General features: G+C 45.6%; 1 protein-coding gene across 2 annotated transcripts in view; it reads left to right on the top strand.

Moving 5' to 3' along the window:
• sppl3 (signal peptide peptidase 3) overlaps positions 1–19,946 on the top strand; it is a 45,085-nt gene extending 25,139 nt beyond the window's left edge. For both annotated transcript variants that reach the window (XM_066650176.1, XM_066650177.1), the window contains exons 2-10: positions 4,011–4,088; positions 6,248–6,339; positions 6,615–6,734; positions 6,866–6,944; positions 7,205–7,317; positions 9,942–10,048; positions 12,591–12,945; positions 14,647–14,756; positions 17,069–19,946. In XM_066650176.1, the coding sequence (XP_066506273.1) occupies positions 4,011–4,088; positions 6,248–6,339; positions 6,615–6,734; positions 6,866–6,944; positions 7,205–7,317; positions 9,942–10,048; positions 12,591–12,945; positions 14,647–14,756; positions 17,069–17,140 (1,126 nt within the window). In that variant the 3' untranslated portion in view covers positions 17,141–19,946. The remainder of the gene's footprint in view (positions 1–4,010; positions 4,089–6,247; positions 6,340–6,614; positions 6,735–6,865; positions 6,945–7,204; positions 7,318–9,941; positions 10,049–12,590; positions 12,946–14,646; positions 14,757–17,068) is intronic.
• The last annotated feature ends 283 nt before the right edge of the window (positions 19,947–20,229 follow it).

Here is a 20,229-nt window from a genome sequence, read left to right on the forward strand (position 1 = left end):
CCCGGAGGAAACCCACGCAGACACAGGGAGAACACACCACACTCCTCACAGACAGTCACCCGGAGGAAACCCACGCAGACACAGGGAGAACACACCACACTCCTCACAGACAGTCACCCGGAGGAAACCCACGCAGACACAGGGAGAACACACCACACTCCTCACAGACAGTCACCCGGAGGAAACCCACGCAGACACAGGGAGAACACACCACACTCCTCACAGACAGTCACCCGGAGGAAACCCACGCAGACACAGAGAGAACACACCACACTCCTCACAGACAGTCACCCGGAGGAAACCCACGCAGACACAGAGAGAACACACCACACTCCTCACAGACAGTCACCCGGAGGAAACCCACGCAGACACAGAGAGAACACACCACACTCCTCACAGACAGTCACCCGGAGGAAACCCACGCAGACACAGAGAGAACACACCACACTCCTCACAGACAGTCACCCGGAGGAAACCCACGCAGACACAGGGAGAACACACCACACTCCTCACAGACAGTCACCCGGAGGAAACCCACGCAGACACAGGGAGAACACACCACACTCCTCACAGACAGTCACCCGGAGGAAACCCACGCAGACACAGGGAGAACACACCACACTCCTCACAGACAGTCACCCGGAGGAAACCCACGCAGACACAGGGAGAACACACCACACTCCTCACAGACAGTCACCCGGAGGAAACCCACGCAGACACAGGGAGAACACACCACACTCCTCACAGAAAATCACCCGGAGCGGGAATCGAACCCACAACCTCCAGGCCCCTCAAGCTCTGTGACTGCGCCACCATTATTTTTTTTTTATTATTATTATTATTGGTAAAGTAAATCCAAAACGATTTTGTACTGACTCAATAATTGCAGAATTCATAAAATAAACATCTATAACAAAATGTGTGCTAAAAAAAAAAGGGTGCCTAAAACTTTTGCACAGCACTGTGTCTCTAATGTCTCTAATCTAATCACTGTGTCTATAATCTCTTTAATAGATTAGATCAGGAGAGTCTCGCTGTATTTTACAGAAACACAGTGGATACTTTTCCAAAGCACAGATCGGGTGAAGCATCTCCTGTGTCCATGTCTACAACTCTGACACCTCAGAACCTCTAACGTACCGGGACCGGGGGAGGGGGGGGAGGTTCTCCACTCATTGATTGATCGAGGATGGTGGTGTTCTCTCAGACGAATCAAACACCAAAGTGAGTCATCAGATATACTTTGGCAGCAGTTACAGCACCTGGGCGGAGCGCCCGAGTCAAATCTGTGTGTGGGAAACACTGAATGTCCTAAAGCTCATTGTACTGCTGTTTTTTTCTTAGGCGTTACAGCTGTTGAGCTCATTCTCTCATGGTCTTAATGAGAAAATCTCATTGCATTAACAGGTTCAACAGCCTGATCTCCAATAACTCATAGCTCTAACTCATATCTAATAATATCACCTTGTAGTCATCAGTGTGAACTCCTGTGTTTTGAAGTCCTGGAGAAGTGTGTGTTTAAAGAAACACTTTTTGCACTGTATTGAAATCATTGTTGAGGGGAGTAAGAGGTGTGGTTTCTTACACTCGTCCTAAAGTTACACAGTGCAGGTTCTGCGGTGCTGAGCCCAGAGTAGCGATGACGATGGCTCTATCCCTGTTACAGGTCCACGAAGCGTCACAGTCTTTTTAAAGCTTCCATTTTAAAATAAAAAAAGATTACATAGTGTTTCTTTAATAGGTTTGTTTAAGCTTTCACAGTTCTTTCCTGATTTTAGTGACTGATGCAATCAACAGAGCAGTGCATTTAACAGCGTGTCCTGTGCCGATCAGTGTAGACTTTTACACCAGTTGCGTGGCGCTGCAGCTGTGTTCAGGGCCTAACGATGCTGTGGTTTTGTTTGTTGGTGTTTACCAGCTGCAGCAAGGTGTAAGAAGAGCACCAAATAGTCTCACTACATCATGGTCAAAACATGGAACAACTGTTTTTACAGCGGATATTAAGTCTAAACCTCAAGAAAATAATTTACATATTACCACAGGCATTGGTCAAAAAAAGAGATGATGTACTGATCGCTGTGAATCTAAACACAGACAAACCACACAGGGATGAGTATTTAAACGATAGATACGCATTCTAAAATGGCAGTAGAAACCAGTGTGTGTGTGTATATAGTGTGTGTGTGTATATAGTGTGTGTGTGTATATAGTGTGTGTGTGTGTGTGTGTGTATATATAGTGTGTGTATATAGTGTGTGTGTGTGTGTGTATATAGTGTGTGTGTGTGTGTATATAGTGTGTGTGTGTGTGTGTATATAGTGTGTGTGTATATATAGTGTGTGTGTATGTGTGTGTATATAGTGTGTGAGTGTGTGTGTGTGTGTGTGTGTGTGTATATAGTGTGTGTGTGTGTGTGTGTATATAGTGTGTGTGTGTGTGTGTGTGTATAGTGTGTGTGTGTGTGTGTGTGTATAGTGTGTGTGTGTGTGTGTATAGTGTGTGTGTGTGTGTATATATAGTGTGTGTGTGTGTGTATATAGTGTGTGTGTATATAGTGTGTGTGTGTGTATATAGTGTGTGTGTGTGTGTGTGTTTATAGTGAGTGTGTGTGTGTGTGTATATAGTGTGTGTGTGTGTATATAGTGAGTGATTGTGTGTGTGTGTGTATATAGTGTGTGTGTATATAGTGTGTGTGTGTGTGTGTGTTTATAGTGAGTGTGTGTGTGTGTGTGTATATAGTGTGTGTGTGTGTATATAGTGAGTGATTGTGTGTGTGTGTATATAGTGAGTGATTGTGTGTGTGTGTGTATAGTGAGCGTGTGTGTGTATATAGTGTGTGTGTGTATAGGGTGTATAATATATATATGGCATTTCCTACCCTTTTAGCGCCTGTACAGGAAAACAGAAAATAAAAAGAGCACTGAGAGGCTCAGATTGCATTCATCCACAGAAACATGAGTGAGGACAGGTGCTGATGTTGGGTGATTAGTACTGGATCACAAACACCACTCCCACTCACCCCTAGGGTATTGAGGATGGAGCGCCATCGCTCCAGAGGATCCACAGCCTAGTGCTAATGAAGTTTATTGATCCTGGGGAATTGCCATGTTACAGCACATTGGGACAGAAGAGGAAGACACACCTGTGTACATGTTTACGAGGACCAGGAAGATCATAACACAGGGAACTTCTACATCCTTCTACAGCCGATACACATTTGGAAACAGACATTTTACGGCATAAAGGAGCAGGAACGAGCTGAGTCTGCGTTCACCTGCTCCGCGGTGAGGTTTCGACTGTTTACAGACATCAGCATCACAGCGAACTGCTCAGAGAAGTGTTGAGAGAGTGGACCGTGGGTCTTCACCATTTCCTGGTTTGGTTTCTTCTGTTTATCGCCAGACTGTGAGTTCATGTGCTCTGACTGAGTGTTTGTGGGGTTAAATAATGCGAGGGTTGCCCACGGCGAACGTGTTGGTGTTGGTCAGAAAAGCCAGTGACGTGTCGGTTCAGGAATGTGTTCAGTCGAGTTCACGTCTGTGTTGAGTGATGCTTGACTTTCAATCTACTTTTATTTGTACTGCATTTTTACAACCGGCGTCACCGAGCAGTTTTACAGAACACTGCCCTTTTATGTCTAAAGTGCAGCGCAAATGCCAGTAGACTTGTTTCACAGTGTGTGGGTTGGTGGCCTCCAGATTCCAGATTGTTCCCATTTTAATGGAATATCTGAAGGGGTGTTCCTCTTTACGGAGTTTATTTCAAATGTTACGATTTCCAGAAATGGCAAACCGAACGTCAGTGACAGTTTAAAGGGATCTGGACACAAATGGAAGCTGTTACCTAAAAGGCTTTTTTTTTTTTCCTCCCTACGTGTTACTGTTCTCCTGGGAAGCAGGCCCCGGCTGTTAATCAGGGTTTAGTCACCGCTGGCTGGAGCAGTGGTTGGGTCAAGTCTTTTTCCTCTTTCTGATTTCTCTTCTTCTTCTTCTTCTTCTTCTTCTTTCCAGGGCGTACTCCCTCGTCGACTCCAGCCAGGTGTCCACCTTCCTCATCTCCATCCTGCTCATCGTCTACGGCAGCTTCAGGTCAGTTTTAGGGGTTGTTTTCATGAGTCATAAATGTGAAATGTTAAACGCAGTCGTGCTGCAGGACGTTTAGGGAATGTTTGCTAGTTCTTACATTAAGGGATATGAGGAGTTCAGTCTGGGCTGAGAACAATGGATCTTTTGTATAATTAAGTTTACTTAATTATACACACACACACACTATATATATATACACACACACACACACACTACACTCTATACACACACACACAGTATACCCATACACACAATACACACACACACTATACACACACACACTGCACACACACACACACTATACATACACACACTATGCACACACACACACCACTATATACACACAACTATACACACCACTATATACACACACACACACTCGCACTATACACACACACTCGCACTATACACACCACTATATACACACACACACTATATACACACACACACACACTACACACACACTATACACACACACTATATACACACACACAAACACACACACTATATATACACACACACACACACACACATACACAACTATACACACTTTGTAAAAAAGGTTTGTGAGGAACGGACCAATAGAAGGGCTGCAAAATAAAATGAATAAAAATGAATGGGAGGAAAATAGACAAAAGCCTCTGTTTTTAAAAATAAACGTATCCAAATGGACGTGGCCTTCAATAATTGTATACAGCATCATTCACCACGAGAGGTTTACAGCAGAATGATTACATCTGCCCAGTGTCATTCATTTTACTCAGAACCTGGAAACTGAGCGGTGAGCGACACACTCCTGTACAATTGCACTTTTCTATTTGCTCAGTGTTTATAATAAAAATGACCCCTGGAGCAGGTGTGAATGGTGAAAATAACACGTTAAATGACCCGTGTCCCTCGTGTTAATTCTCTAATGTGATTTTAAAGCTTTCTCAGTTTAATGCTGAGTGCAGAGACGCTGCTTACTGTAATCTCCTGTATCTCTTCTTTACACAACCTCCTCCATTCACAGAGCAGCCCCTTATTTACAGTGTGGAGCGTGCTTCAGTAACGTCACTGAAATGTTGGGTGATTGACTCATGGTCACAGTATATAATGCTGAAATACCATGTCATTTTCTTTCTCCCAGCACCATGCAGCGCTAGACGTTTTAGTGAGATATTTTGCCTGTGTCGTTAAACGTGTGTAATATTACAGCACGTCAGCGTTTGGTGATTTTATTGCGGCGTGTTGTGGTGTGGGCATAAACCGGGCAGTAGCTGTGCACAGGTGGTTAATCACAGCCGAACCCCACTCACTTCCTCTCTCCACTTCCTCTTTGGGAAAACCCGGGTTGCAGGGTGAAAATCCTTCTACGTTGTTAGATTACATTTGTGGTCACTTTACTTTTAAGGCGCTTGCTTCTTTCTGAAGCTGTGTATGTGACGTTTGAGTTGCTCAGTGCCGGTGAGACACGGATTATCACAGAAAGGTACAACAGTAAAGACAGAGAGCTTTTTCTCTCTGATGATAATCAACGGAAGCGTTTTTTTTTCTGGTGAATGCTTGCGTTGTGACTGGTGCTGACTTTAGGGAGTGAAGAACCCTGGTAACATTAGCTCAAGCGTAAACACCAGTCAAACCACAGCTACAGCAGCGCGTGTCTCTGGACCTACATTTCACAAAGCAGACTTCCTCTACCAGATACTTTTAAGCCCAAATCAGTGATGTCCAGCGGGAGGAGAGCTGAAGAGCTGGGTGCTGCGCTGTCCTGATTTGTAGATTACAGTTATCTTAAGCTGAATGTGGGAATACGCTACGCAGCAGTCGTCCTGAGAGTGTAGGCACTGGTGTTTGGTGTGATGTGGCCGGAGACCTGCTGCCTCTGAGACCAGCGACAGCTGCGAGGATCTTTAGTCGTCTTCTGAAAGTAAGATCCACCACAGTTTTTAATGACAGTGTACTCTCTCAGAGATTACTGCTATAGAATCTGTAGCGTGCTGCAGCTCACGGGAGAGCGTGGAGCGTCTGAAGCTGCAGCTCGTACAGTGTGAAATTACGTGTTGGTTGGTGTAAGATCGCCGTTATCGCGGTGTGTACTGGGCTTAAAAGAAATCTTGTTTTAGGAAACACGACAGGTCTGTAAGTTTTAACAACTGAACTCTGTGTGTGTGTGTCCTCAGATCGTTAAACATGGACTGTGAGAACCAGGAGAAGGACAAGGATGGAAATCCCACCGCCACAGGCTCCTTCAACAACAGTAACTCAAACAACAGTGAGTTCTTAATTCATTCTCTCCCTCGTAACTAAAAACAAATATCTGCAAAACTGGGCACGTACGAGTTATTACAAAGAGATGCGTTTATGGAAGAAATCCTCTCTTCAGTGCATTTCCAGTTTAATAAAACAAGCCTTTATCATCTTTAGAATCGCCCCGCCCCCTCGTTTGAGTCTGTCCAATCACTGCGCTGCATTAACGCAGGTTTATGTTTTGACCAAAGCCAGACAATTCCAGTCAGCGGTGTTTGTCTTTGTGTCCCCTCCCCCCAGGTATTCAGACCATAGACTCGACGCAGGCTCTCTTCCTCCCGATTGGAGCCTCTGTCTCTCTGCTCGTCATGTTCTTCTTCTTCGACTCTGTTCAAGTGGTCTTCACCATCTGCACAGCGGGTATGTATACACACACACACACACACACACACACACACACACAAGTGTCTTTCACATTTATTTCTCCTGCACACCTTGTTCTCAGACATCAGGATGCCACTGTTTAAATTTCCTTAAATTTCTCGCTCTAGTTTTGGCGACCATTGCATTTGCATTCCTCCTGTTGCCGATGTGCCAGTATCTCACCAGGCCCTGCTCTCCACAGAACAAGTGAGTCCTGACTAATCTCTGTGTACTGCTTTAGTAAATGATGGAAGTCTAGTTTAGTCGAAGGATGCCTTAATGATGCTAGAGTTTGTCACGTGCTGAGAGAAACACACAGCGACACAAAACCCTTTACACAACTGTACGAGCGAATCACGGCGAGGGGGAGGCTGTGTGAGTGTATGAGAGGGACAGGGTAAATGTAGTCTCTGTTAGTGAACAGTATGATGTGTGTATATCTCAGTCTCGGTGTGTTCTGTGCGCAGGATTTCGTTTGGCTGCTGTGGGCGCTTCACTCTGGCCGAGCTCCTCTCCTTCTCCCTCTCAGTGATGCTCGTCCTCATCTGGGTGCTCACAGGACACTGGCTGCTCATGGACGGTAATTTATCAGAAACAGGGGGGGACTGTGTGTTTTGTCCTCAGCACAGTCCAGTGTTTTTCCTTCTAACGTCTGCTACAGCTTCTCAGGGGTTTGGTCTTTAAAGCGAAACTGCACTAACATTATTCAGTGTGTGTGAATGACCGGGTGAGTGTGTTTGTGTGTGTGAGAGAGAGAGAGTGTGTGTGTGTGTAAGACTGAGAGAGAGACTGGGTGTGAGTGAGTGAGACTGTGTGAGAGTGAGACTGGCTGTGTGTGTGAGTGTGTGTGTGTGAGAGAGTGAGTACATGTGTTTGGGTGAGTGTGTGTGTGAGAGTGAGACTGGGTGAGTGTGAGAGAGAGTGTGTGTGTGACTGTGAGGGAGTGAGACTGGGTGAGTGTGAGAGAGAGTGTGTGTGTGTGTGTGTGACTGTGAGGGAGTGAGACTGGGTGAGTGTGAGAGAGAGTGTGTGTGTGACTGTGAGGGAGTAAGACTGGGTGTGTAAGTGGGTGAGTGTGTGCGTGTGAGAGACTGAGTGAGAGTGTGTGTGAGAGACTGTGAGTGTGTGTGTGTGTGTGACTGTGAGGGAGTGAGACTGGGTGTGTAAGTGAGTGACTGGGTGAGTGTGTGTTTGTGTGTGTGAGAGAGTGTGTGTGTGTGAGTGACTGGGTGAGTGTGTGTTTGTGTGTGTGTGAGAGAGAGTGTGTGTGTGAGTGACTGGGTGAGTGTGTGTGTGTGTGTGAGAGAGAGAGACTGGGTCTGTGTGTGTGTGTGAGACTGTGTGTGAGTGAGTGAGACTGGGTGTGTGTGTGTGTGAGAGAGAGTGAGTAAATGTGTCTGGGTGAGTGTGAGAGTGAGACTGGGTGAGTGTGTGTGAGAGTGAGACTTGGTGTGTGTGAGAGAGAGAGAGGGAGTACGTGTGTGTGTGTGTGTGACTGTGCGGGAGTGAGACTTGGTGTGTGTGAGTGAGACTGGGTGAGTGTGTGTGTGTGTGTGTGAGAGAGAGAGTACATGTGTGTGTGAGTGACTGGGTGAGTGAGAGAGAGAGAGAAAGAGTGAGTACGTGTGTGTGTGACGGTGAGAGAGTGAGACTGGGTGATTGTGAGTGTGTGTGTGTGTGTGTGAGAGACTGGGTCTGTGTGTGTGTGTGAGACTGTGTGAGTGAGACTGTCTGTGTGTGTGTGTGTGTGTGTGTGTGTGTGTGTGTGTGTGTGAGAGAGAGAGTGAGTACATGTGTCTGGGTGAGTGTGAGAGTGAGACTGGGTGAGTGTGTGTGAGAGTGAGACTTGGTGTGTGTGTGTGAGAGAGAGAGAGAGCGAGTATGTGTGTGTGTGAGAGAGAGTACATGTGTGTGTGAGTGACTGGGTGAGTGAGAGAGAGAGAGAGAGAGTGAGTACGTGTGTGACGGTGAGAGAGTGAGACTGGGTTATTGTGAGTGTGTGTTTGTGAGAGAGAGTGTGTGTGTGAGTGACTGGGTGAGTGTGTGTGTGTGAGAGACTGGGTCTGTGTGTGTGTGTGTGTGTGTGAGACTGTGTGAGTGAGACTGTCTGTGTGTGTGTGTGTGTGTGAGAGAGAGAGAGTGAGTACATGTGTCTGGGTGAGTGCAGACTGGGTGAGTGTGTGTGAGAGTGAGATTGGTGTGTGTGTGTGTGTGAGAGAGAGAGCGAGTACGTGTGTGTGTGTGTGTGAGAGAGAGTACATGTGTGTGTGAGTGACTGGGTGAGTGAGAGAGAGAGAGAGAGAGAAAGAGTGAGTACGTGTGTGTGTGTGACGGTGAGAGAGTGAGACTGGGTGATTGTGAGTGTGTGTGAGTGACTGGGTGAGTGTGTGTGTGTGAGAGAGTGTGTATGTGTGTGAGTGACTGGGTGAGTGTGTGTGTGTGTGAGAGAGACTGGGTCTGTGTGAGTGAGTGAGTGAGACTGTGTGTGTGTGTGTGAGAGAGAGAGTGAGTACATGTGACTGGGTGAGTGTGTGTGAGAGTGAGAGAGAGTACATGTGTGTGTGAGTGACTGGGTGAGTGTGTGTGTGTGTGTGAGAGACTGGGTCTGTGTGAGTGAGTGAGACTGTGTGTGTGTGTGTGTGAGAGAGAGAATGAGTACATGTGACTGGGTGAGTGTGTGTGAGAGTGAGACTTGGTGCGTGTGTGTGAGAGAGAGTGAGTACATGTGTCTGGGTGAGTGTGTGTGTGAGAGTGAGAGAGAGTACATGTGTGTGTGAGTGACTGGGTGAGTGAGAGAGAGAGAGAAAGAGTGAGTACGTGTGTGTGTGTGTGTGTGACGGTGAGAGAGTGAGACTGGGTGATTGTGAGTGTGTGTGAGTGACTGTGTGTGAGTGTGTGATTCCCTGTGATTGATTGCTGTACTGTCCAGGGTGTGTTCCTGCATCGACCCAGTTGATTCTGGAATCAGGATGAAAGGGTTACAGAAGACGAATGATCGAACTGTGTTTCACATAAAGACGAAATGTATTCAGTTACTTTAAATATGAAGAGCCTGCACCCAATAACACGCTGCAGACTGGATGTCAGTGTTGTTTTAGTCTGCGTTTACAGACGTGATTCAGAAGTGACCGAGAATGAGAGTAAAGTTACTCTCTAAAGTCTGGACTCTGAGGGTTATTCTGAATGCTGTGTTCTCTTTCGTAGCGCTGGCCATGGGTCTGTGTGTGGCTATGATCGCCTTCGTGCGTCTGCCCAGTCTGAAGGTGTCCTGCTTGCTCTTGTCTGGCCTGCTGATCTACGATGTTTTCTGGGTAAGGAAAACGGAACACACTGAAAACAACACACGGAATCTGATGTGCTCCTTTATCTTAATGCGTATTTAACAATGGGTAGAAACAGTGACAAAGTGCAACACGCTATTAGACCCGATTAATATTTCTGCGTCAAACCTACACCACCGGCAACGTGACAAAGCCAACCCTATGCCGTAGCCTGACCCGCGCCTCGCTAGAAATGTAACTGTGTCGTGTCGATGCACCCACGACGACTGTGATTGGTCAGTAGTAAGACGGACATTGTTTATGTTGAACCAAAGAAGTACAGGGACTTGAACTCCTCTCCTCCCCACACAGAGACGGCAGACAGAAAAGTCTGAAGTTTGAAAGTTGTTCTGTAGGGGGGCGGGACTTAAATCCAGAGCTTCTGCTCCTCACTGCTGTGCACTCGGGTCGGGGGGGAACAATGAGGGAGTATTCCTATATTTCTTAGTCCTCGTTCTGGAAGTGTCCGGGTTTTGACTCAGGTGACAGAGGGCCTGAGAAAGTATAACTGCTCTGTCCTTGTTTTCTGTTCAGAGCAGAGTCAGTCTGAACACGCTGAACTCAGCACTCACCTTTAAAAACCGCAGGGCCAGTCGACGCGCCGGGTCCAGAGCTGCGCTGTACGGGCTTTATGCTCCTGCTGCAGTTTTTGCGAATTATATAAAACCTTTAGTGCTGGCGATCGATTGAAAAGATAAATAAAAACGTACAAATTAAGGGCACAATATTCTGAAATTAATCACATCATCCCTTTTAAGACTGAAGCTTTTTATAACAGATGTTTAAATGTAAAATATAAATCAATGTGAGATCAACACAATTATGTTTTTATAAGTAGTGCCTATCAAATATATATATATATAATCACAGCCATAAACATGATGCTAGTTGTTCCTTGTATTTTTTTCAGGGAGAGGAGTGTAGCGTGGTGTTCATGACCTGACTTTATTATAATAATCTGTTTAGTTTTGATGATTTAGTTGAGAAAAGTAAAGCTCAGCTACGGGAGGAGGGTCTGGTCTGTCTCGGTCTGTCTCAGTTCTGATATTTATTACATATTTCAGCGCAAATAAAACCACCTTTTGTATTAAACTTCGAATGTTAATTTTGACAGCAGTAAAAACCATGTTATAAACTCTTTTCATGGGGAGGCTGCATATTGGAAATGGGTTACTTTCATTGTAAAGTATCTCTCTCTCTCTCTCTCTCTCTCTCTCTCTCTCTCTGTGTCTATCTCTCTATCTCTCTATCTCTCTCTCTCCATCTGTCTATCTATCTATCTCTCTATCTCTCCGTCTATCTTTCTCTGTCTATCTTTCTGTCTCTCTCTACCTCTATCAATCTCTCTTTCTATCCATCTGTCTATCTGTCTCTCTCTATCTTTCTATCTATCTATCTATCTAGCTCTCTCTCTCCATCTGTCTATCTCTCTAGCTCTATCTCTCCGTCTATCTTTCTATCTATCTATCGCTCTATCCATCTCTCTCTATCTTTCTGTCTCTATCTATCTTTCTATCTCTCTCTATCTCTCTCTCTCTATCTCTATCCATCTCTATCTCTCTCTATCTATCTTTCTATCTATGTCTCTCTATCTATCTCTCTCTCTCCATCTATCTGTCTATCTCTCTATCCATCTTTCTATCTCTCTCTTTCTGTCTCTCTCTATCTATCTCTCTATCTCTCCGTCTATCTTTCTCTGTCTATCTTTGTCTCTCTCTACCTCTATCCATCTCTATCTTTCTCTCTAGCTCTCTCTCAGTCTATCTTTCTATCTATCGCTCTATCCATCTCTCTCTATCTCTCTATCTTTCTCTCTATCCATCTCTCTATCTTTCTATGTCTCTCTCTATCTGTCTCTCTATATCTATTTCTCTCTATCTCTCTCTATCTATGTCTCTCTCTCTATCTCTATCTTTCTATCTATCTCTGTCTATCTATGTCTCTCTCTCTATCTCTATCTTTCTGTCTCTATCCATCTCTCTCTCTCTATCTTTCTATCTATGTCTCTCTATCTCTCTCTCTATCTTTATATCTCTCTATCTTTCTATGTCTCTCTCTCTATCTATCTATCTATCTATCTATCTATCATTACACTTATTTAGCGCCTTTCTAGACACCCAAGGACGCTTTTACAATCCACACTGCTCAGAACTCTCAATCCACACACACACACACACACACACACACACTCACACACACTGGTGAGAAGCGGCAGCCAATCGCGCACAGCGTCCTCTCGACCAGGAACGACCGTCCACCTGGAGGACAGCATCGGGCACTAGGGCCTCACCCAGGACAGAGCGCCAATCCATATTCGGGTTCACTCACACAAACAGACATTCACTCACATGTATGACATGTATTAGAGAAGCCAGTTCACCTACCCTCCATGTTTTTGGACTGTATATGTATAATAAACTCCACGGGGTGTTTGTGTACTGCGCTCTCCTGAGAAAGACCTGATCAAACAGGACTCGAGTGTTTTTAGTGCCAGCCGAATAAAACTCTCCTCTTCTCCTCCTTCTGTCTCCAGGTCTTCTTCTCGGCCTACATCTTCAACAGTAACGTGATGGTGAAGGTGGCCACGCAGCCGGCCGATAACCCTCTGGACGTTTTGTCCCGTAAGCTGCATTTGGGCCCCGGTATGGGCCGAGATGTGCCCCGTCTCTCTCTGCCGGGTAAACTGGTGTTCCCCAGCTCCACGGGCAGCCACTTCTCCATGCTGGGCATCGGGGACATCGTGATGCCCGGCCTGCTGCTCTGCTTCGTGCTCCGCTACGATAACTACAAGAAGCAGGCGAGCGGAGAGGCGCCGGGGCCGGCGAACATGTCGGGACGCATGCAGCGAGTCTCTTACTTCCATTGCACCCTCATCGGATACTTTGTGGGTGAGTGAACCGGGGGATTTGATGAGACTCTTGACCAAGGGTGAGCTGCAGGGGGCTGGTGTAGTGGGGTGGGAAAGACTAGGGTACTCGAGTAGGTACGTTGTGCAGTGGCAATGAAATGATCAGTCAGTCGGGCTGTGCCATATCGCAGTATTATTGTTATACATTTTAACACGATTAAAAAATCCATTTCCTGGTAATACAGAGATATTTAGACTTGTTTATTGTGCAGTTACACGTATGGTGTATGTTCATTAGGAAGGTCATTTCGGCACACGAGCAATTTCATCGTGTGGAGGGGGTTTGATTATGTAATAAACGAAAGTAAGAAGCATCTAACAACAAAAGGGGGAAACACAATTAATCTGGTTCATCGCCTCAAGCAGAAGCATCAGTGTACGAGGAAAGTCAAAAATGCCATGAGGGGAACTCTGTGGTTAGTGTTAGCTCTAACCCAAGCAGATAAACGACACAGACTCTAACCTGCTCTAAACTTAGTTACGTAACATTTCTATTGCTTCATTTTAATGTCTGAAACTATTACTTATATTCTACGATATTATTTGAGCATTTAATTTGTTGTAATATTATGTTCTTGATTGTAATTAATTATTTTTCCAAAGTTTGTCAGGCTGCCAACAAAATCGTTATCGCAAAAAATACCCTGAAATATCTTGACGTTATTTTAGGATCGTATCGCCCATCCCCCGTCAGTCAGTCAGCAGGTCTGAACTGTGTTTCTGAAGTGTTCAGTGGCCTTGCACCTGGTGTGACAAAAGACAAAGAGGATTTGGCAAATTGTTGATTGGAGCAACCCACATACTCAGCTCTACGGCTCCTCCCACAAGTGTGGCACCATTTTTAAAAGGGGAATTAACAGATTTATTATTGCCATGAAGCATTGTTACAACAAAGAAATAATCTACAAACACAAATTTCCTTACTTTCTGTGCTACGTTTTATTTCATATTTTTTTAAATTTTATGTGAAATTATTGAATGTGATTTTTATGAATAAAGAATGACTTTGATGCTAAAAGTTTCTAGTTCCCAAATTATATTAACACCTACACAAAGGAACTGGTTTCGTGGCTCTTATATCTTTGTATTGTTTCGCTGCTCTGAAAATGTATTTTTCTGAGTATCTACGTGTGCTCAAAAGGCTAAATACGGTGCGCAGCAGCGCCCAGACTCCTATTATATCCAAACGCGAGGTGGGAAGTGCCTGTCAAAACATAAAAGAATGACTCCAGGACCCTATGTAGATTTAATCCTATTCTGAAAGGGCTTTCAGCTAAATGTAATTGTCTCAAATCAAGCACTTGGTGCCCCCTCTCTTAATGTCTGAACTCGTCACGTTTAATTTTCAAAACCATAAAGTCTGCGTGTCCTATTTTTGTTGTTGTTGTTGTTGTTATTGCAGTCCGTATCTCTGTAATTACAGAATTAGTGCGTACTGAACTCCACAGCAATCACTGTCAAGTCGACTGAGGTCTTGTGGTCAGAAACATGACCGTGAAAAGAGTGCTCTGGGAGGGTCTGGCCGCAGGTCACAACTCTTTGTTGCTCTGTGCTGTGGGCTTCGTGGGAGAAGAGGAGTGGGCTGTAGCCTTCCACAGACTGCCATCAGACGGTGGTCGCATTAGGGGTTGGATCCTGGTACTGTAGACAGTACATTAATCTCTCTATCTGTCTCTCTCAGGTCTGTTGACTGCGACTGTGGCGTCTCGGATTCACCGTGCGGCTCAGCCTGCTCTGCTCTACCTGGTGCCCTTTACCCTGTTGCCTCTGCTCACCATGGCCTACCTGAAGGTACTGCTCATTTCACAGCACAGGAATCATGCTCTGAAACAAATGCAACAGAGTTCTGTCAGTGTCTGAGGTTTTGGTCTCACGTTGCAGGTGTATTTACAGAAAGTCTTTACTGTAGAGCTGTAGTACGTCTCTATCTTTGAGAGTCTGTAGGGAATGTGGCAGTGGTGAGACACACGGTGTACAAACAGATTTAGGAAACCAGCAAAACAGTATCGATTAAGACCATCCAGATGTCTGTAGACTTCGGTCTCTGATCTGAAGGTGGACCTCCAGGAGCAGGGCTGGTGACCCCTGGTGGGAAGTCATCCTCTGGAATCGGAGTCATGGTGAAATATGAGAACATTGAAATGTTATTTTAGGAAAAATAATCTCCTCAGTCTGATGTTACGTCAGACGTTTACAGCCCTGGTCATCGTCAACAGAAAGCTCTCCTCGTTCCTGTAAAAGGAGGCAGGGTGTGGGGTTTTATTTTTGTTGTTATCAGGCCCCTAAGGAGACCCCACAGCTGCCTGGACACTTCCTCAGACCCAGTTAATTTACTGGAAGTGTATCTTTTTCATATTTGAACAGGTCTGAACAGGTGTAGAGGCACCTGAGGCATTTTTGTTTATTTTAATTATTAAAGTGTTCCAGCAAAACTAGTTCTGATCTGAATTTATGATTCTAATTACTAATTATGACTCTGCCATCAGCTGCTTATAAAATTGTCTTTAAAAACATTACATTGGGGCGGCACGGTGGCGCAGCAGGTAGTGTCGCAGTCACACAGCTCCAGGGGCCTGGAGGTTGTGGGTTCGATTCCCGCTCCGGGTGACTGTCTGTGAGGAGTGTGGTGTGTTCTCCCTGTGTCTGCGTGGGTTTCCTCCGGGTGACTGTCTGTGAGGAGTGTGGTGTGTTCTCCCTGTGTCTGCGTGGGTTTCCTCCGGGTGACTGTCTGTGAGGAGTGTGGTGTGTTCTCTCTGTGTCTGCGTGGGTTTCCTCCGGGTGACTGTCTGTGAGGAGTGTGGTGTGTTCTCTCTGTGTCTGCGTGGGTTTCCTCCGGGTGACTGTCTGTGAGGAGTGTGGTGTGTTCTCCCTGTGTCTGCGTGGGTTTCCTTCGGGTGACTGTCTGTGAGGAGTGTGGTGTGTTCTCCCTGTGTCTGCGTGGGTTTCCTCCGGGTGACTGTCTGTGAGGAGTGTGGTGTGTTCTCCCTGTGTCTGTGTGGGTTTCCTCCAAGTGACTGTCTGTGAGGAGTGTGGTGTGTTCTCCCTGTGTCTGCGTGGGTTTCCTCCGGGTGCTCCGGTTTCCTCCCACAGTCCAAAAACACACGTTGGTAGGTGGATTGGCGACTCAAAAGTGTGTGTGTGTGTTGCCCTGTGAAGGACTAGCGCCGCCTCCAGGGTGTGTTCCCCCCTTGCGCCCAATGATTCCAGGTAGGCTCTGGACCCACCACGACCCTGAACTGGATAAGGGTTACAGATAATGAATGAATGAAAACCTTACATTAAAATGTTGAAAAAATAAAAGAAATGCATTGCTTGCCATTGCTCAGTGTATTTCAGCCCACTGCTCTGTGTATGTGTGCTCACTGCCCCCTAGAGTGTGTGTGTGTGTGTGTGTGTGTGTTTCACTTCACGGATTGGGTTAAACGCGGAGAACAAATCCCTCTGAGTGCAAGCCCAGTGGCCAATAAAGTGATTCTAATTGATTCTTCTAATTGCATTTGCAAACTTTAGGAGAGTTCGTTAAAAAAGGTGAGGGATATTTGTGTGACATCTCAAAATCCCACCCTCAGTTCTCACTGATATGAGCGTTCTTATTTACAGATTAAACTTCCCTCTGTATTCCTGCCGCTCTGGGATTTTATTTTATTTTTAAGGCAGCATTGAGCGTTCTAGTGTACGATGTCGGTACACAAACGTTTTCTGATGTGTTATGGGTATTCAGTAGTCAACCTACATGGTGTCAGCCATTTTGAAGTGTTAGAAATCTTATGGCGTGTAAAGTACCATTGTGTAGAGCCCTGTTTCAGTAATAGGGAGTGATTCCAGACGCAGCTTTGGTTTGAACAGGAACGTATACATTTGTGTAATAAAAGCATGCTACAGGCTTTAGCCTCCACAACTGCCTTTTCATGAACGAGGATGTCGACGAGTTATTGCAAGGAGCATATGAATGGCTTTCAGTGATTAAAACAGAGTTGTCTTGATATTAATAAGCTTTATCACAAGGCTAGCAGCACCTTAGCGACCACCCGGTCACAGCCTAACAACCACCTGGACTCCTGTTTGTTATTAATGTACCTGATCACGTATTTGCATTTTCTCAGGGGGACCTGCGGCGCATGTGGTCCGAACCTTTCCACGCCAAGTCCAGCAGCTCCCGGTTCCTAGAGGTATGATGCCCTCCCCCTGCCAACTCCAGACCAGCAATCAGGCAGCCCCCCCACCCACCCACCTCACCCGAGAGAGAGAGAGAGAGCGGAGGAGAGGAGCCACACTCGTCTTCACATTATTCATTCTTCGGTCGTTCAGATGAAGAGAAGAGGCTCGTGGACTTCACTGCCAGACGGATTCTACTTCACTTTATTTTTCCATCCACTCTCTGCCACATTTTTCCCTTTCCTGTTCTCTCATTTCCTCTGTTAAATCGCTCCCCTCTACCTCCTCTTTCTTTACTCATTCCATCTCTCTCTCTCTCTCTCTCCTTTTTTTCCCCATTGGACTGAAAGCCACTCCATAATGGACGTGTTTATGGGACACAACTGGCGCTCCTTTGAGCCCTGGGAAATTTATTTTTCCCTCTTTTTTTTCCCCCCTCTCTCTCTCTCCTCGTTCCCTTCTTCCCTGTATGGCATCGTTATGGATCTACGGACTGCGAGAATTATCTTGGTGTGTTCAAAACTTATTTTTTTGGTTGTTTTTCTTGAACCATGGACAAAAAGCCGGGCATTTCTCGGCTCCGGACAGTGATGACCCCAGTAGGGACCAGCACACGAGGCCACAGACGCTCCCTAACTTCGCTCCCTTCCCCAGCCTCTTAAACACACCCCCTCCATTCAATGGCCCCAGGGCTGTTTCTCCAACCCTTGTCAACTAAAGGGGGATTAAAAAAAAATGTTATTCCTCCCCCGAAGACCCCACACCCTCCCCTCCTCCTCCTCCTCTTTGCAGAAACATGTATTTTATTTAGAAAGATTTTATTCTTGGCATATACAGAAATGATACGCTATAAAATTTGAGTGTGCCCTTTGCCTTTTGGCGAAAGGGGCACACAGCTCTATGTATATAAGTGTACACACGTATTAGGATTATCATGTTGGGGTGCGAGTGTGAACAGTTACGAAGCGTGTGAGTGTGAATGAGTGTGTGTTTGGGGTTTTCTTTGTGGAGGAATTGTGGTTTTCTTTTTGTTTCCCCACCTTTTGTTGCTTTTAGTTGTGGGTGGGGGGGGGGGGTGTGGCTGGCAGGGGCTGATGGGAAATAAGCTTTTGGTTAGTTTATTCTTTTGTTTCATCCCCTCTGCCCTCATATTATGGTTTGTACGAGTTCAAAGCTTCATTCAGACGCTGAAAGTCAGTCAGTCGCACTTTTGCTCTGGCCTTTGGTGTACTTTACCCTTCTACATGGCACAGGTTACTAACAGGAAGGGAACGAGTGGTGGCACGCCTTTAGAGCCAGCACTGAGATAGGGCTTCAGTACGGAAGAGTGTGTGTGTGTCTGTGCTTTAACATATGGCATTACCTCAGTAAAATGTGGTCAGAGCATTCACGCAAGGATTTTTATGGACCCTTAAAGGGACACTCTGACAGGGATCTGACTCGGAGCACGAGCGTCCAGACGTTTGTACACGCCCCTTTTCACCGTGTCATATATAAAGAGCTACTCCTGTAGCTGAGGGTGAGAGTAAACAAAGATGCTCTACTCAAAACATGGGGCTCTCTCGTCGACACAGACACATTCACGTTATTCTCTGATGTTCACCCAACACTCTACGGGAAACAGCTGGAAAGTGTTGGAGTGTCCCTTTAAGACCTGGTGGTCTGGACCTTTGTGATGTCACAAAAATCTAGTCCTTTGTTTCTGTATTTTATTGTTGTTTTGGCGGTTATTTCTTCCCCACACTATTATTATTATTATTATTATTATTATATCTGTAGCTATTAAAAAGACTGGAACTGAAAGGTGTGTGTGTGTGTGTGTGTGACGGGAAAAAAAATGTTTGCAGGTTTTATTCGTCTGAGGTTTTGTCTAATTTTTGTTGATTTTTTTTTAATCCTGTTGTTTCTCCTAATTATTATTATTATTATTTTTGTTTTGTTTTTTTACTCTGAGTCGTGTGGCCTTGCCTGTGAAGTGTATCGGTGTGTATTTCCTCACACTGCTGCGTCTCCGCGGCGTCGGGACTCTGGAGCAGCGGTGGACGCAGACGCAGGGTCGAAAGAAAGAAGGAAGGAACAGTCGCACAAATGAAATTAAAAAAATAAATCAAATGAAAACGTGTAACGGGAGGCGAGGCGAGAGGACGCACAGAATCCGGGTGTTTTTCGGCTTCTCGCACAAACAAAGGCGAAAGGACCTAAACGAAACCAGCCGCGGGAACGTCGCCTTCTGTTTTTATTCGGTTTGTTCTCATCCGGCTGCAGGACGTTAACGCGGCCTGGAGATTTACAGACGTCGGTTTACCCACAATCCCCTTCTCATCGCCCCGGCCCCGCCCCCCATCCAGCCGTGCTCAACGGACATCTACGAGAAAAGAGAATAATAACGAGTCGAGGAGATTTACATTGAGAATAAAACCCAAAAAAAGGTGACATTTTTTATGGCAGACTTCCTCTTTTCTTTTTGGGTGTGTTTTTGTTTTTTGTTTTTTTCTTTGTTGGTTGTTCCCCCCTCTGTATTTTTTTTCACTCAGTGCTGTAGATTTATTTTCGACTTCATTTTCCTCTCCTCCTCATCCCCCACCCCCTGCCAGCAGAGAGCGCTGAGCTCTGACTGTCGGCGTCTTCACAGACTGCAGCTGAAAGGATTCTGTACAAATCTGGAGCAAAAGACACAAACCTAAATTAAAGAACTGTGTAGTGACAAACCTGAGGATCCTGACGGAGCTGTCCCCGGAACATTTCAACTCCTGTAACCTCCCCCCGTCCCTCCCCCTCCGCCTCTCCCCCATTCAGTCGGGATTCTGCTGTAAATAAACGTGACTCTAACTGTATTACACCGCTGCCTGGTTTTTTTTTTCTTTCTCTTGTTCTCCTCGTTTTTCTCTCGTTCCCCTTCTCATTCTCTTGTTGTTTTCTCTCTCTCGTTCTCCTCATTCTCTCATTTATTTCTCTCGTTCTCCTCATTCTCCTTCTCTTGTTCTCTCTCCTAATTCTCTTCTTTTCTCATTTTCTCTCTCTAATTCTCCTCATTCTCTTCTCTCTCGTTCTTTCTCTCATTCCTCTTCTCATTCTCTTGTTGTTTTCTCTCGTTCTCTCATTCTCCTTC

This window comes from Hoplias malabaricus, chromosome 18 (assembly GCF_029633855.1).
Source record: "Hoplias malabaricus isolate fHopMal1 chromosome 18, fHopMal1.hap1, whole genome shotgun sequence".
Classification (NCBI taxonomy): Eukaryota; Metazoa; Chordata; class Actinopteri; order Characiformes; family Erythrinidae; genus Hoplias; species Hoplias malabaricus.